Source organism: Electrophorus electricus, chromosome 5, assembly GCF_013358815.1.
Source record: "Electrophorus electricus isolate fEleEle1 chromosome 5, fEleEle1.pri, whole genome shotgun sequence".
In the NCBI taxonomy this organism is placed as follows: domain Eukaryota; kingdom Metazoa; phylum Chordata; class Actinopteri; order Gymnotiformes; family Gymnotidae; genus Electrophorus; species Electrophorus electricus.
In genome coordinates this window covers 7037890-7055389 of record NC_049539.1, presented here as the reverse complement: position 1 = coordinate 7055389, position 17500 = coordinate 7037890, and the positions used below count along the sequence as shown (strand labels likewise).

At 44.3% G+C, this 17500-nt stretch overlaps 2 protein-coding genes across 4 annotated transcripts in view; both read left to right on the top strand.

Annotated features, from left to right (window-relative positions):
• Positions 1 to 12578, top strand: part of LOC113573819 (dnaJ homolog subfamily C member 13) — a 42179-nt gene extending 29601 nt beyond the window's left edge. For 2 of the 3 annotated variants that reach the window (XM_035526302.1, XM_035526303.1), the window contains exons 30-56: positions 1 to 82; positions 327 to 481; positions 727 to 772; positions 1080 to 1234; positions 1534 to 1735; positions 1905 to 2020; positions 2193 to 2271; positions 2571 to 2706; positions 2975 to 3159; positions 3449 to 3523; positions 3705 to 3824; positions 4125 to 4520; positions 4732 to 4845; positions 4939 to 5055; positions 5351 to 5528; positions 6031 to 6122; positions 6396 to 6495; positions 6662 to 6736; positions 6827 to 6939; positions 7394 to 7563; positions 7775 to 7817; positions 8051 to 8224; positions 8493 to 8672; positions 8998 to 9138; positions 9255 to 9398; positions 9506 to 9605; positions 11247 to 12578. The exon at positions 1 to 82 is cut by the window's left edge and continues 3 nt beyond it. In XM_035526302.1, coding sequence (XP_035382195.1) covers positions 1 to 82; positions 327 to 481; positions 727 to 772; positions 1080 to 1234; positions 1534 to 1735; positions 1905 to 2020; positions 2193 to 2271; positions 2571 to 2706; positions 2975 to 3159; positions 3449 to 3523; positions 3705 to 3824; positions 4125 to 4520; positions 4732 to 4845; positions 4939 to 5055; positions 5351 to 5528; positions 6031 to 6122; positions 6396 to 6495; positions 6662 to 6736; positions 6827 to 6939; positions 7394 to 7563; positions 7775 to 7817; positions 8051 to 8224; positions 8493 to 8672; positions 8998 to 9138; positions 9255 to 9398; positions 9506 to 9605; positions 11247 to 11344 — 3586 coding nt within the window. In that variant the 3' untranslated portion in view covers positions 11345 to 12578. Of the gene's footprint in view, positions 83 to 326; positions 482 to 726; positions 773 to 1079; positions 1235 to 1533; positions 1736 to 1904; positions 2021 to 2192; positions 2272 to 2570; positions 2707 to 2974; positions 3160 to 3448; positions 3524 to 3704; positions 3825 to 4124; positions 4521 to 4731; positions 4846 to 4938; positions 5056 to 5350; positions 5529 to 6030; positions 6123 to 6395; positions 6496 to 6661; positions 6737 to 6826; positions 6940 to 7393; positions 7564 to 7774; positions 7818 to 8050; positions 8225 to 8492; positions 8673 to 8997; positions 9139 to 9254; positions 9399 to 9505; positions 9606 to 10452; positions 10562 to 11246 lie in introns of all 3 variants that reach the window. The other variant, XR_004776075.1, reaches the window with a different exon arrangement.
• A 1146-nt stretch (positions 12579 to 13724) lies between these two features.
• The window catches only part of tmx3b (thioredoxin related transmembrane protein 3b), a 39113-nt gene continuing 35337 nt past the window's right edge, over positions 13725 to 17500 (top strand). The window contains 5 exon segments of the mRNA XM_035526527.1: positions 13725 to 13790; positions 14068 to 14128; positions 14875 to 14914; positions 15647 to 15770; positions 17083 to 17128. Coding sequence (XP_035382420.1) covers positions 13757 to 13790; positions 14068 to 14128; positions 14875 to 14914; positions 15647 to 15770; positions 17083 to 17128 — 305 coding nt within the window. The 5' untranslated portion in view covers positions 13725 to 13756.

Genomic DNA, 17500 nt, shown 5'->3' with positions numbered 1-17500 from the left:
CCAGGACAATGCGATCATCAGACCTTTGCCAAAAGTGAAGAGGCTGATCAGTGACAACACTTGCCTACCCCACATTGTTCAGGTACACAACTTTATGGCTTGTTGTTATACTTATTATTGTCTGAAGCCTTTTGACCAGCAATACTCCCACTAAATTATTCAATATGTACCATTATCTGTTAGTAACATCTGAATTGACTTGCAGACAACTCTGGGGTTTGAGCAATTCCTGGTGAATTTAAAAATTTGCGAATGCCTTGCCATTTGCTCAAACGCTGACATTTCTGACCCTACTTGGGAGTAACCTTTCTGACTGTTGTGCACAGCTGCTCCTGACCTTTGACCCCATCCTGGTAGAGAAGGTGGCCAACCTGCTATATCTGGTGATGCAGGACAACCCCAACCTGCAGCGACTCTACCTCACTGGAGTTTTCTTCTTCATCATGATGTACACAGGCTCCAATGTTCTCCCTGTGGCACGGTAACACGCGTGTGCGCGCGCAGACACAGTCTTAGCATTTCTGATTCATTGTCATTTATCATCACTGCACATCTGAAGAAATGTACAATACAACAAAAACAATTCCAGTTCGTGAGACAACTAAAGCAACATCTAATGTAGTATTGTTTAGAAAATTAAAATTTGCATGTATAAATAATTTCTATGTATAAATAATGTTTGCATATATAAACTACTTTATAAACATATTTTCCCCCCCCCACCAGTTTCCTAAAGTACACTCACCTGAAGCAGGCCTTCAAATCAGAAGAGGTAAGGCGTCTCTATGGCAACAGCCCCTTTCATTAGAATTGGCTCAAGGTAGCTGGCTAAGTATAGGAGACTAATCTAGTGCTCTGAGACCTCAGGCCAGCATATTTGTCCTCTTCTGGCTTCAGTATGATATAGAAGGTTGGGGGCTCTTAAAGTCCAGGACAGAAACCTTTGGCTCCTTTACCAAACTCCTGCACTTATCTACACTTTAGACAAATCACACATCATCCTTATATAAGTCCAACATCTTGCAAAGGCTTCAGGACACAAGGTGAACCTCTGACTTGTGTGGATGTCTTTTGGGCAGGCTAAAGGTCAGGACATTGTGCAGAGAAGTGTGTTGGGACCAGCCCTGCCAGAGGCAATGGTGTGTTATCTGGAGAATTACGAGGCAGAACGCTTTTCTGAGATCTTCCTTGGAGAGTTTGATACTCCTGAGGCCATCTGGAGCAGCGAGATGAGGTACGACGCTGGCTGGCTGGCTCTGACATATGTTAATATGCATATATACACAGATTCACTCATCCTATCCATATTCATTTTCTCTCTCTCTCTCTCTCCTTCTCTCTGTGCTTCTGTCTAAAATTTCTCTCAACTTTTTTTTTTTTTACTCCCCTCTTAATTGTTTTCCTCTCTGAGTAAATTGAGGTGTTTTTTATTTGTATTCCCCACTGATGGATTTATTGTTTCTTGTATTGGCATTTAAGCTGTTGGCCTTTTCTTTTGACTGAGACTCTCTCTTTGTGTGCTTTTGTGTGTAGGCGTCTGATGATTGAGAAGATAGCTGCTCACCTGGCCGACTTCACTCCCCGCCTGCAGAGTAACACTCGGGCTCTTTATCAGTACTGCCCCATCCCCGTGGTCAGCTTCCCTCAGCTGGACAGCGAGCTCTTCTGCAACATCTACTACCTCCGTCACCTCTGCGACTCCAACCGCTTTCCTGACTGGCCCATACGTGACCCTGTAAGTGCGCGCACACCTCATTGTGGCAAAAACTGCAGATGTGTGAACCTGATTCCCTTATTAGCTTGCATGCTTCTGAATGGCTTTGAATACAGGTGCATTCTCCAGTTCCAATGGCTTTGTATGTTGACAAGATGAGCTTGATCAATATGTATGCTGCCCTCTGCAGGTGAAACTGCTGAAGGACACTCTGGAGGCCTGGAAGCGGGAGGTAGAGAAAAAACCTCCCTCCATGTCTGTTGATGATGCCTACGAGGTGTTGAACCTCCCCACTGGACAGGGACAGTGAGTCCTCTCCTCTCTTGCTCCTGCTCCTGATCGGAGTCCCATATGGGATATTCATGTCACTCTGCCCCACTGTAACTTGCATGTTTGTTTTTAGCACTGAATCAATGATAATTTTGACACAAAAATGGCATTCCCATTCAAGTGTGTGCGTGTGTTGTGTTGTTGACAGGCACGAGGAAAGTAAAATTAGAAAAGCCTATTTCAGGCTGGCTCAGAAATACCATCCAGACAAAAACCCAGAGGGCCGGGTAGGTCCTAAAAAAGCATGTCTGCTTGTGTTCATTGTAAAATAATCTTGATGCCATTCAGACAGTAGCTGGTACATCTCTGGCACACCTAACTTGTTAAAATGGGTGTAATCTTTCTTGTAAAGCATACTGAATATTTTTTGAGAAATTCTACATGAACTATTATAATAAAATTATATTATTTGATCTAGCATTAGGAGAAGTAGTATTATTATAGATACTTAACTAGGCAACTGTGTATACATGCATACATACATACATACATACTTAACTAGGTATCTGCGCTTTTTCATGTGCAGGACATGTTTGAAAAGGTGAATAAGGCGTACGAGTTCCTGTGCACTAAATCGGCACGGATCGTGGATGGGCCGGACCCAGAGAACATAATCCTCATCCTCAAAGCTCAGAGCATCCTCTTCAACCGACACCGCCAGGGTCAGTCTCTGTAGCCTGGTGCCTCGCCACATGGGCACAAAATGTATGCTGTACACTGTATTTTGCTTGGAAGATTTAAAGAGTTCAGTGTGAATGGGTTTGGAGTTGGTGCTATGGCAATGACGTGGGTAAATCACAGTTCACTTGTTCATGCTTTTATGTGCAAATGCTTTTTGTTGCTCGTGGCTGCTGGTAATGGAGTGCTTGGTTTGAAAGTGAAATTCTCCTCTCACTCCTCTGGGCTTCTCCTTTGCCTGTCTGTCCTCAGAGCTGGAGCCTTACAAGTACGCTGGCTACCCCATGCTTATTAAGACCATCACCATGGAGACGGGCGATGAACAGCTTTTCTCCAAGACGTCCCCTCTGCTGCCGGCGGCGTCCGAGCTGGCCTTCCACACAGTGAACTGCTCTGCGCTCAACGCAGAGGAGCTCCGGCGGGAGAATGGCACCGAGGTCAGCACTGCCGTCGGCCCACAGCGGGTGCAGGGTTGTGGAGGTCCTTCGGAAAGCCCTACAGCTGGCATGGGCATTAATCTGGAGATCAGCAGTTCTCACTGTGGTTGTTATAAATTGTAGGATGATTTCCTTTAGACCTCTTTCTGCTGCTGTTGAGGGCATTATAGTCTTTACCCTGATTTTTGCAGTCACAAACATTTTGCTATAAGAAGCAATAGGCCAGCATTGCTTCGCTGGCCGTGTGATTTGTGCTAATGTGCTGCGCTTCCTCTCCTGTTCCTACCAGGTCCTGCTGGAGGCGCTGTCGCGCTGCGTGGCCGTCCTTACTGCATCTAGCAAGCCGGAGGACATGGCAGTACAGGTGAGTGGCTGCAGTTGGAGAAAAAGGATGCAATTTTGTACACAGTTTGTTAGGAAACCGATTGCTGTTCTGTGTGTACTACCAGGATCCTGAGTGAGACATAGAATTACACTTTTGGCCTCACATGGTAATTATAGAATGCATTAGCATATAATAATTTTGTGTGTGTGTGTGTTGGCAGGTGTGCGGGCACATCTGTAGGTGCTATAGTGTAGCTGCTCAGTTTGAGGAGTGCAGAGAGAAAATCATCGAGCTTCCAAACATTATCCGAGACCTTTGTCACATACTCTACTATGGCAAGGTGGGAGAACACATCTTTCACTCCAACTCACTCGCTCTCTCGCTCAATGTATATGCACACATAAGTGTGAGAGATGGTCTTTTCCTTCTTCTTTCCTTTTCCCTTATGTACCATATTTACCTTCAGAATCAAAAACTGATGGGCTAATGGTATGTTAAGTAACATGATGTCAATTTAGAAACTAGGCCAGGAAGTAATCACACTGCTGCAAAGCATTATCTGTTTATCTGCATGTTAAAAAGGCAATATATTAATGCACTTTCCCTCTATGGCACATGCATGTGCGCTCTCTCTCTCCAGGCTCTGCCACGTCTGGCCTCTGTGGCTGTGCAGTGCGTTAGCTCCTTCGCCGTGGACTTCTTCCTGCAGACACACCTGTACCACGCCGGTGCCCTCTGGCATCTGCTCGTCAACCTCTTCAGCTACGATTACACACTGGAGGAGAGCGGTGTGCAGGCCAGCCAGGACACCAACCAGCAGGAGGTGGCCAACGCCCTGGCCAGGCTCAGCCTGGTGGCCCTGGGGCGCCTGGGTGGCTACGGGACCCCCATCAGCCCTGAGGAGGGCGCCGTGCCCGAGGCAAATGGTGGCGATGGGACAGGCCCGCCGCCAGAGAACCCCACCATTCGCAAGAGCCTAGCAGCCATGCTCACGCCGTACATCGCACGCAAACTGGGCACCAGCTCGCCGGCCGAGGTGAGGAGTGGAGGAGACCTGCTTCGAAAGGCACTGGCATGGCTGGATAGCATGTGTGTGTGTGTGTGTGTGTGTGTGTGTGTGTGTGCGCACTGAATCTGCAATTGACTAGTTGTATCATGTTGCCCACACATGTATGTAGTTAATTAGGCCGGCATGTCGTCCTGCGTATAGATAACGTAGCGAGCGGGTACGTCTGGGTTTTCTGCAGGTGCTGAAGTTGCTGAACAGCAACTCTGAGAACCCGTATCTGATCTGGAACAACGGTACCAGGGCCGAGCTCCTGGAGTTCCTGGAGGCACAGCAGGAGAGCAACATCAAGAGGGTGAGGCTGGGGCTCGGGGGTCCGTGAACATGACGGCCTGGCCTTTCCTGAGCTTGCTAGCAAAGCCTGTCTTTCTCTCTCGTGTCTGTATAGGGTGAATGTGATAAAAGCTTTGGTGCTGAGTTTGTGTTCAGTGAGCATGGGAAGGAGCTCATCGTGGGAGAGATCTTTGTCCGTGTTTACAATGAGCAGCCTGCCTTTCCTCTGGAGGTGTGCAAGTCCACAAATACGTTATATACACACACTTTCATTACACCGTGACCCATGAGTGGTTTGTTTTAATATTTATATGTAGATTATGATGTTAGTTTTACATAATACCTTTCACATACCCAAGGTCACTTTACAATTCCAAAGAAACACAAAAAATGTAATGACATTTTTCTATTAAATTGAAGGTGTCCATTATTTCCATTTTTTATTTTTTGCTATTTTTGCTGTATTTACATTTTCCATCTCTTCCTTGCTTAAATAAACGCCCTCTCTGCCTGTCGGGGTGCCTCAGCATCCGAAGGCGTTTGCAGCCAGCCTCCTGGACTATGTGGGATCCCAGGCCCAGTATCTGCACACCCTACTGGCCATGAGCCAGACGAACAAAGTGGAATCACAACAGCATGCCCAGAGACTGCGCTGGGCCGAGATGGCCCTGGAGGCCCTGCGCAACGTCATCAGGAACAACCCGGGTAACGCATGCACATGCTTAAACACCCCTGTGCATACACAGGTTCACATACTAATTTTTGCAGAAGGATGATGGAGAAGAGGGAAATCTTTTCCTAAGCACACTTATTTGAATGAAATCCTATTTGATTTCTTTGGTCCATGTTCAATTCAGCACTTGGACTTCACCATGTGAACAGAGGTGTGGTGTTGGGTTTTTTTTTTTTTTTTTTTTTTTTTTTTTTTTTTTTTTTTGTAAAATTATTATTAATGTGTAACTCGTCTCCTTAATTAGCTATTCAACTTAAGGCATATTATTTGTTAGCTATTATTAATTATTCATATCCAGTATGAAAGGTATGTAGCAAAAAGAATGTAGAGACTGACCCCTTCAGCAGGTCCTTGTGTGTGAATAGTTGAGTCTGGGTACTCCAGCATGCCTGTGCAGGAGGGGTGATGCTGTGTGTGTGTGTGTGTGTGTGTGTGTGTGTGTGTGTGTGTGTGTGTGTGTGTGTTGTGGAGTAGGCTCAGAGACGGAATGCATCGGGCACTTCAAGCTGCTCTTCTCCCTGCTCAGAGTTCACGGTGCTGGCAAGGTCCAACAGCTAGCCCTGGAGGTAGACTGCTTTACACGCTACACGCACTGTAAAGACGTAATGAGCCACTACTAGTCCGAGCTGGAGCCCTATCGGATACTTTGTCTTGCTCCTGATGATGCAGCTTAGTCTACCAAACATGGCTGTGATATTGCTCTTGAAGACCATAAGCCAGATCTGGTGTGTGGCATTTGGACTAGAACTTAACTCTAGAGCAGAACTGATCTGCTGTATACCAACATGTATGATGACGCACAAACACGGAAGGCCAGTGATGTGTGCTTTGGTTTCTAGGTTGTGAACACAGTCACATCAAACCAAGAATGTGTCGGTAACATAGCCGAGTCTCTGGTGCTGGCCAATCTGTTGGTCCTGCTGCACTCCCTACCTTCCAGTAAGCCCCTCCCTCCTGTCACATGGCCACACCCACCTCAAGGGGCTGTACAGGCTCTGTCTTATTTCCAAATGTGCGTTTGTTCAGCATTTTCTGGGTTATTCCCGGAAATGCTTTGTGGCTTTTTGCAAATGTAACCAAGGTCCTTTTTGAACACGTCATGCAGGCAGGCAGCTTGTGCTGGAGACTCTCCATGCCTTGACCTCCAACACTAAAATTGTCAAAGAGGCCATGGCTAAAGGTGAGGGTGACCATATGAGTGTTGAAACATGAACACGTGTTTGTGCAGCACATGCCCCATGCTCAAGCCCCGGTCCCTCTCACTGTGCAGGTGCACTCATCTACCTGCTGGACTTGTTCTGTAACTCCACCCACCCGCAGGTGCGCACTCAGACTGCTGAGCTCTTCTCTAAGATGACCTCGGACAAGCTAGTCGGCCCCAAGGTAAGAGCCCTGACCATAGCACATGCCAGCTTCCAATAGACAAGTGCAAAGCCTGAATTGTTAGTCTGCGCTTAGGTTGCATATATAAGGGGGGATGGATTGTCCCCTGTTAGACTCCTTAATTAATGCCTTATTTGCATGTACGTATCTGCAGGCAGACTGGGTCAGGGCTTTCTAGTTCCAGTGCTGGGGAGCCAGGGCTCTACACACTTCTTTCCTTTTTACACGCATGATCGTATCATCAGTGAGAGCATTAATAGTGATGGCTGACAGATTTATGAACACTGGATTTAGGACAACTGATTTATTTACTCCACGGTACAGCGTTTAATGCTGCCTCCATGTCCTGGACAGGAGACATCAGTGCTGTTACTCTAAACTTTTAAAGTCTGCCTCTTGTCTTTCGCTTTCGCCTGCTCCTAACTCCCTCCTGCTGACTGTTCTTGGTGCGCAGGTGCGCTTGACGCTGATGCGTTTTCTGCCCGGTGTCTTCATGGACGCCATGCGAGACAACGCCGAGGCTGCCGTGCACATCTTTGAGGGGACACACGAAAACCCTGAGCTGATCTGGAATGACGCCTCTCGAGAGACTGTCTCTACTACCGTCAGAGAGATGATGCTCGAGTGAGGCGCAGCTACGCAGCACACATGCTACACAGCACACGCCTCCTCAGCTTCCTGAAAGTGCCATTGTACGGCCTTGGTGCTGGCTCAAGGCTGGCAGTGGACTTGAGAAAGAGAACTACTGATCTAGATGGATGAATGTGAATGCTGTGATGCTTTTGGAAGGCTCACTCCATCCCTCTAACTAGCATCTCTGCTCTCTTTCCTACAGCCATTTCAGGCAACAGAAGGATAATCCTGATGTAAACTGGAAGGTGAGTGGGTGCAGCTGGTTTCCCAACCTTTAAGCATGCCGATCAATGTCATGTCTTTTTTTTTTTTTTTTTTTTTTCTTTCGGCCCCCCCAGCAGTATTTTGGTACAGCAGCTAAATATGTGTATGTGCCAGTGTAGTTAAACATTTTCTTAGCTGATGTTGTGTGTTTATCAGTCTATATATTTGTTTGGTGTGTCTGTGTGCGTGTGCGTGTGCGTGTATGTGTGTGTAGCTGCCGGAGGACTTCACGGTGGCGTACGCAGCAGGGCAGGGTGAGCTGGAGGTGGGCGGTGTGTTCTTAAGGATCTTCATCACTCAGCCCGGCTGGGTGTTACGCAAGCCTCGAGAGTTCCTCGTCTCCCTGCTGGAGACCCTCACCCAGCTTCTGGAGAAAAACAACCCTAATGTGAGCCACAGCACATGCTCATATACACACTCACAAATACACGTGTACACCAATGTGTACATACACACTCACACTTTCCAGACACACATGGAGACTCACACATTCAACAGCACACACACAATCATGCTGAATTCATCTTGACTGTAGATCAGATGACTTAAAGATTGTCAAGCTACTTAACAAAAACTCCCCTCTCCTATTCAATATTTGATTCCTTTTCCTCTACTCTCCTCTCCTGTCTTACTCTGTCCTTGTGTCTCTCTCTCAGGGGGAGGCGCTGGAGATGGTCACCACAGCGGCGGTGTGCTTGTTCAGCACTCAAACTCAGCTGGCTGATCAGGTCCCTCCTCTGGGTCACCTGCCCCGCATCCTGGCAGCCCTTAACCACAAGAACAATGCCATCCCCAAGAGCTCCATCAGACTCATTCACGTGCTCTCTGAGAACGAGGTATACGCCCTCTGCTCCCTGGGCATGCAGACCCATGCAGACAATTATGGCTCTTCAGAGGCATGCTGAACATATATGTATTGTCTTTATTTTAAATGCTGCTGTACTTCAACATCACTTAAGCTTAGTTATATTTGCTTTGAAAAGTCTTTGTGCCAAAAAAAAGCTGATTTCTTTAAAAGAGTAAAAATAGTAAAAATAATAACAGTAAAAATAATATTTTCCCTTTTTATTCCTGGCATTAAGAGTAACACAGACGCTACACAAATGTGTTGGGGTGTGTGTGTGTGTGTGTGTGTGGGTGTGTGTGCGCGCACGTGCGTAGCTGTGTGTGCGTTCCATGGCTGCGCTGGAGACCATTGGGCCACTGATGACTGGGATGAAGGTCAGGGCTGATATGGCAGGATTGGCCTGTGAAGCTCTCAACCGCATGTTCCAGAGAGAGCAGACAGAGCTGGTCGCACAGGTACAAGCCCATACGCACATCTCTTATTGTGAATTTTCTGATTAAAATGTAAGATATTCTGATCTGTTTAGTTAATGTGTGTGTGTGTGTGTGTGTGTGTGTGTGTGTGTGTGTAGGCTCTCCGAGTAGAGCTTGTGCCATACTTACTGAAGCTGTTAGAGGGAGTGGGATTGGAGACTCTAGAGAACCCCTCAGCAACCAAAGCTCAAATCGTCAAAGCTCTCAAATCCATGACTCGCAGCCTACAGTATGGAGAACAGGTGAAGAACACATGCACAAGCAATTTCATTTCCTCATACTAATTGAACTGAATTATACATGCACACCAGCTCAGGCGCACCAAGCTGACTGTGCTTTGTCATTTTAGGTGAATGAAATACTGTCTCGTTCCTCTGTGTGGAGTGCCTTCAAAGATCAGAAACACGATCTTTTCATCTCAGATTCACAGACTGCAGGCTACCTGACAGGTGTGAATCACTTGCATGCACACGTGCGCGTGCACACACACGTATACACAGTGTGCTACCGTAAAGGTTCTATTAAATGACAAAACAAGGCTTATTTGTCTTTCTTTTGGGAGTCTTGTTTCTGAGCTCTAGAGCAGATAATCACCAGTCCAGTTGCCTTGATTTCTCTGTTCATAATATTGTTAGAGCAGGGACAATGTTAAGCTGTGGGGGGGCCCCTGCTCAGTCTCCATACCTGTCATACACTTCTGGGGACTATGAAAGCCCAGATAAAATTAGAATTGTGTATTAGCATCAGAGTTTAAATTTCATTTTTACTTTTGAATGATTTTTAAAACACCAAAACAACCATTCCACATTAAATAAATAGACACCCACATGGATTTTTGTTCTAAATGTTTTTTGGCATTGACCCAGGGTAATTCTTATCAGCAGCAAAATAGTTTCTGGTGTCTGCCTGCTCGAGCATGGATTTAGATGTGAATAAGGCTGGAGAAGAAAACTAAGATGGTATTTCTGTAAAAACAACAATGGTGGTGGGCTTTGTTGGAGGAATCCAGACCACGTATTGGAGCTAGCTGGCCCAAAGCAAACCAACCTGTTCTCTCTGCTGTACAGCACGAGAAGCCTTGATGTCGTGATCATGGCAATTGTATTCCCCCCCCCCCCACGTGCTTGCATCACACACCATGCACACACATTTCCCACTTTTACCCCAGTGCGCACACTCCTTGGCTTCCTCAACCTGACGCAGACTACTTTGCGTTCTCTTGCGTCCCCTTCTGTCTACCTCCTCCTCTATTTTTTCTTGCGCCCTTTCCCTCCTTGTCTTCTCTGCCTTCCTCAGGTGTGTCTACTCCTTCTCTCCTGGCTGCCAGCAGTCCGTTGCGGGGCGGACTCTAGGGGGCGCCCACGCGGGGACCCTCCCTATCCTCTTCTCTTTTACTTTGATGCAGGTAGACGTGGCTCCTCTAATTTCTCCACCCCTTTTCTCTTGTTCAAGCCCGTTTTCCGTTCACCTTTTTCAGTTTCCACCTCATCTCTCTCTCGTAGTATCTAGCTTCTTACACTTGGCTAGACACTTCCTGTAGCCGTTGGCACATACTTCCCCATTGTCAAGTCTTTTCCATTAGCAAGAAATCTATGCTATGTTCTCCTCGTTGGCACCCATGAACTTCAACAGCCATGTTCTAGATGTACTGCTATTATAATAAGAATCTTGTGTAGGTTTTATTAATTCCTGTTTTTTCTTATGCGCATTTTCTTTGCTTTCCAAGGTAAGGCTTAATGAAATTTCTAAACTCTTTAAGCAGCCACTCGTGTTTTTAAATACTGCTATGTGGGTAAACACTGACTTTGAAAGATGCCATTAACAGTCTATTATAATTTATATTTCAATTATAATCATTCTAACCTATTATAATATACTTTGTCTACTAATTAATATACAGCACAGAGCATGATGGTCAATTTGGTGCACAGCTGCAATAATTCAGCATTGTAGATTTTTATTAGCAGACTAGGAGACTTTTACCGGGCTTCCAACAAATTTAGAAGAACAAAGTGTTTGTCTGCTTTGTTTATAGTACTTTCCAGGAATCATTATTGGGTGGATGCCTGTGTGAATTTGTGTATGTTCAGGTCCGGGAGTAGCAGGCTATCTAACCGCAGGCACGAGTACTACGGTTATGCCCAGTGTCCCGCCGCCCGTAGACAACGACAACGGAGACCTGGGCTGAGAGACGACTGGACCCCCGAGCAGGACGGACAAGCTCCGACGGCGAGAGCACACCACTTCCCCACAAGTAGCGGCCTTCTCATCTCCACCAGGAAGACGAAGGGGGGCAAAAGAAAGATGGAAAAGGGGACGAGGAGGAATAGGAGGGGTGGACATCACTGCCCCTTGTGAGCACTGCTCGAGATGTCTGCTGCCACACTCGCCAAATGTCTGCCGTGTTCTCTCACAGCACTTGGTCTTCAGCCGTTTATTTTGTTTTCTTCCCTTTTTGTTGTCCCATTTAAATCAGCAGTTCTTTCAGTGTTAAATTCAGTTGGTTTTTTTTTTGTTGTTGTTGCTTTATTTCAAGGGACAGCAAAAAGTTTACTTTTGTAAAAAAATGTTCTTGATTTTGTGTGTGTGTGTGTGTGTGTGTGTGTGTGTGTGTTTTTTATATATATATTTATATATATATATATATATATATATAAAATACACAAAATACACACACACATTTTTTTTATTATTGGGAGGAGGGGGTACTAGTGGCAGCAGAGATCCAGCTTTTCCTTTCTGCCTCCATTTCTTTGTCATGGCAACCAGCTTGGATACCCAAGAGAGACCTTTTACTAGTTCCATTATTGTGGACACAAACGCTTCGTCGTCTCGACCAAATCTCTGACCATCTTGGGTTTACGAGTCCACTCCTCCATCACGCTGCAGCGCCCCAGCCCTTCTCTGTCCTTGTTTCGTACCATTACACCTACAGTGGTATGGAGGGCGAAATATAGTTGAGAAGTCAAACCTTCAATCCTGTGATGTGTGTGGGTGTGTCTGTGGGTGGGTGTCCTCCACTCTGTGATGACTGTGACGATGTCTTTTTCAGTCCCTGTTGTCTTCGTGCCATGTCTCCTGCTCCAGATCTGCCTTTTCCACGTGACCGTCACTGTCTCTCTGTCTGTCTCCACCAAAAGCCCTTTTTCCTTTCCTTTTATTTTTTCTCCCCCCAGAATGCAAAAAGCACTAGACTATTTATACCTAGTCAAGTAATGATCTTCACCAACTGAAAAATGAGCTTCTGAAAGAGGACACAAGAGAAATGATACTGATAACAAATGTATGTGAAAGACTAGTGCAATTGTGAAACTGTCTATATATGCCGTATATAAACTTTCTATATTGAATGTACATTTAAAAAAAATTAAATCTGTCGCACTTGTACATAAAATTTTAAGAATAAAAGGGAATCCACAATGCTTTCTTCTTTTCTTCAGGATCTGCGTCACTGCAAGAAATATTTTTTGGGTGTGGGTGGGTGGGCAAGCCGTTTTGTTCCCCCATTAGAAGTGTGCACCAAATCTTACATATTTTATGTTTTATACATATTTGATCTGGATTCGATATTACCCTTCACTGGTCTGTGTGTGTCGCTGTCTTGATTCTGCTTACCTACAGAAAATATTTTGTTCTTGTGCTGTTTGTGTGTGAAAGTGAGAAACACTGCACACGTACAAGGAAGGGGTGTGTGCGCTTGTGCTTGTCTACGGGAGCTGTGTGCTGGAGTATTCAGATGGTGCCCAAGCCTAATCCTGGAGAGCTCCATCTCTAGAAATTTAACAAACCTGTCCTTAATGTTCATCAGATCATGACCGGTCTGGACCCACGTTTGGTTTAGGTTGCAACTCCACTGGAACATCAGGTCATGCCTTTGAGTTTGAAAAAAGAAAGTTACATGAATGAATTCAATCAGACATTTCATTAATTAAGATTACTGTGTTAGTCTTACATGGTAATAAAAACCCTCTTGCCTAGATCAACAGTAGACTATTAAAAGAAATGGTAGAAATTTTGAAACAGCCATGGCTGTTATCCACCACGCCTGCTGGTTTTCATGTCACTACGGTACCCCTTCAAACCACAGCATGTTATCTCTTATGATAATAGACAACACTGTCTACATCCGCGGCAGAGCCGCTTTAAGGTGGTTGTGAGGCATGGTCAGAAATATCGATAGCCTATCGCAGAGCAAACTACTTTCTAAAGTTCTTCATGAATTTAAGATGATGTATAAATTATGATGCTGCGTGGTTCCCTGCATAAAGTAGAAGTATGAAATCATTAACGTGCAGCTTCTAACAACAGGCTTCTTCTATTTGAACATGAAAGTAAAACAAGTGTTTGTCATTTGGGACAAAGTTTGTGTTCGATCAGTGTTTATCAGCTGTTAGTTACTCCTTTGAATTGCATATTTCTGAAAAGCGATATTATTTTGACGTCGTGTAACACTAGTTTTTAAGAATGCACTTGACTATCAACGATCAGCGTTTCCTAGATGAATTTATTACTGGAATGAAAAACGCAGAGACCCTACTGCGCAGGCGCGCGAGGACAGTTACTTTTCCGTGTTTCCTGTTTGACGTTCTCATTCGTAAAGATGGCAGAAGTGAAGGCATATTTGACTTGTGGAGGTATATACACTGTTCATTCATTCAGCAATGGCATAGCAGTACACTTTTTGTAAATCGACATGTACAGTTATGTTTGCACATACCTTTAGATGCACCAGAAACTTCGCTCAAAGTCTTATGTGTAGCTTCCTAGTGAGCTGTGCATAATTTACAGTAGGGATAGGCACTATGGCAGCTGTCTCTAGCTAACTAGGCTATCTTAGATGTCAGTTGTGGATGCACTGATTTGTTTCTCCGAATCATTAACCTTATTTAAACTGGAAATGTTTTTCTACAGTAATCGCAACGACTTTTTTGAGTTCGGTGGTTTTCGCATTTGTCGAGGATCTCGATGACAAGTAAGTAGTTAATTTTTTAACTTCTGGTGTTAAATAGCTTTTCTTGTTCTGGCTAGTTAGCCAAGCTAGCTACATTTCGGGTCCCTGAAAAACCCCGAGGGTGATTTTTGTATTGTAAAAAAGCTGTTTCCACATCATTCATTTACGAGGCTCTGTACACCGTTGTATAATGACTTAATAGTAGGTTAGGTGTGTTTTTAGGGTAGCTAGGGATAGATAGTTTGTTTAAACATATGGCATTGTTCGTGTTTTCATTTACTGTCAGCAGCCTGTTTGTAAATCTAAACTAGTTGGATTCGAGGCGTATATTTATAAATGTATGTAGCTGGTTGTGCTAACTACATAACCCACCAGTACATGTTTTGCCTTTTTGACCCACTTAATATGTTCTTCTGCCTCGAGATTAGCTAGCTAGCTAGGTTAGCTAAGGAATGTTGAATAGAACCAGGAATAATGTGCTAACTAGCTCGGTATCTAGCTTGCTAGTCGCTATATAGCTGGCTGGCTAGATGTTTTGACTAATTAGCCAATACCACGTTTTCCAAATGTATTTTTCGACATTTGTGCACTATTACATTGTAACACATGGGTCAATTAAAGCAGAGGGGGGGAAAAAAAAGCTATGACTATGGATTTATTTATTTTTTTGCATGTAAGCGTTCTACAGTTTTTTGAGCGCATGGTTTTTTATTGGTATGTGTACCTAGTGCTTACAGCTATTTCTCAATCCCCCTTTTGTTATGTAGGTTCAAAAATAACCGAATGGACGACGTTTGGTTGGTGGACGTGAGTGTTTTCTTTTGCTACTCGCATCATGTCTGTCACTATATTGTTTCGCTGGCACATTTAGAAACTGCAAGGGGGGTTTCACGTAAAGACAAATCATGCACGCAGGATAATATGGGAGACGCTTGTCGGTGTAGTGACAAATGAGGTAGAATGGGTGAGTGAGTTTAAAGCCCTGGCCTGAACCTATCCAGCTGGCAACTTCCTGTGCTTCTGCAGTTTGTTCCCAAGTGACAGGTTTACAGTAGCCATGAAACTCCATCCAGATGTCGAGTTGATTTGGCACTTCGCTGTTATGGCAGTTAATGACTACAAGTTGCAGGACAAGTTCGTTGGCTGTTTGGACCTTTTTGGTAGCAATTTGAAGACAAATATCAATTTTTAATACTCTTGGTCAAAGTAATCTGTGAATAGCCTGCAGTTGCCCAAACTGGGCCCTTATAGTTCATTTTCAATTTTGTCATTGTAACATAACCCAGTGTGTAGTATAATAAAGTTAGTCTCATGGTGGTACGTTTTCAAAATAATGCGTCAAATTAATTTTCATGTGATACACACATTTTTTTGTCAGGCCCTGTGCACTGATTGATTAACTTGTTAGATTCCATGTTGCTATTACAGTGTCCTGTGTGTGTATATTTGTCCTGAAGTCATGTTTTCCATTGTTTGACAATTCGGGCTGCAGAGTAGCTGCGTCATGTTTGTTAACGAGCCTTGTGCGGTTTGTTGTAGTTCTATGCACCCTGGTGCGGATACTGCAAGAAACTGGAACCAATCTGGTATGAGGTGGGGGCGGAGTTAAAGAATTCTGGATCACCGGTCAGAGTAGGCAAGATGGATGCCACTGCATACTCTGGTATGTTCAAGTTGTAATTTTTTTCTTGTTCATAGGCAAGATTCATTACATTCTAGACCAGTAATGCCCACTTTTCTCAGCCTGATCTATGAACTGTAGTCGGCAAAAAAGTATAGTAGTATAATTTGGTGTATTGTCACCTGAGCAAGGAGGTTACACAAAATTTCTCATAATTTTGTGGGGCCGTTCCTCTTTAACTAGCTAATCAGGGAATCAAGCCTTCAGTGCGTTGTCACGCTTGTTCTGAATACCTGAGCCTGCACCCAGGACCAATTATGGGCTCATTTGAGGAGGGGCTCATTATTGTTGGTTTGCTTTCACACAGAAGATTACCATTTGAGCTGTGGTTTTATTACATATAGGTCATATCATCATCATGAAATGCACTGTAGTCCTTTCCCTACCTTCAAGAAACTTGGAAAGGGAAGTAGCATGATAAGTCGAAGCAGTCATATTACAAAATGAACCAATCACACGGTCCCACACGTGCAAATGGGACATTTTGGACAGAAGTCCTTCCTCAGCTATTCCAGCAAAAGCTTCTGAAGTTTTAAGAGGAGTAAATGCAAGGATATCAGTAATGCAACATCATTAGCTTTAAAATGCCTTGCCACTGCGAACGACAAAATTATGTTGGTCCGTAGGTGTTCAACAAACTGATGAGCAAGCCTTCTCTTGCTTTCTCTAGTTGATCCTTTGTGCTAATTGTAGTGGCTGTGTTAATACATTTACAAGTAGCAATTCTAGAGTGGCTGCAGGCTGCAATAGCAGTTATTATCTGAATGGTCATTTATCTCACTCTTGACAAGCATGTCTTTGATGTTTTATCTCATCTGTAGGAGATTAGTGGAAGGTCCTTAAAATGGAATGCAGTCTCTGCATCGTCCTGGAGGATTCTGAAGTGTTGAAATATAATATTAGCCACTGTTTTATTTGTAGGATGATAAGTCAGCACCAAAGGAGTTATTATTGGCTTAACAGTAGATTGTTTATGGGTCAGTGCACCTGTTCTCTGAACATGTAAATCCTAGAACTTCAGAAGCCCTTTGTTTGCACAGCTGATGAAGGACCTCTGTATGAAATGTCCTGGTTCTCTGGAAACCTTCTCTACTGCATTTGTTGTGGGTCTTTGTCTGTCTGTCTGTCTGTCTGTCTGTCTCTCGCCCTCTCTCAAAATATATATAAATATATGTGTTGGTGTACATATCTTTACACATACCTCATTACTATTACTGTCGTATTTGTGCAGGGATGTTACTGGATAATTTGCTGTTGTTTTGCGTTTGCTTATTTCTGTATTTATTAATTTTAGGTATTGCATCAGAATTTGGAGTACGAGGATACCCCACGATAAAACTGTGAGTATCTACTTGCTGACAGTGTCCAGGCATCTGAGTCTTTACCTTAGTACAATCTAAAAACCAAGTTTCCGCTGGTTAGGTTTATGTACATATGTCATTGGGTAAAATGATGCCATTTTAGTATCAGCAGGACAGATGTTGGAGCTAAACTGATTATACTGTTTGAAACAATGAAACGCTAGTAAAGCTGATTTGGGTTTAAAAATAGTCTGGGTTCTCTGCTGAGAGTATTTTGAAAGGAAATGGGAAGATTCACATAAGTGTCTGTCCTCAGTGTCTCCAAGGTTAGTGATGCAAGACCTTGCATCCGTCCAATGGCAAAGACCTTTATTGTCTTTCTCAGCCGGAGCAGTGCTGAGCATCTCTTCC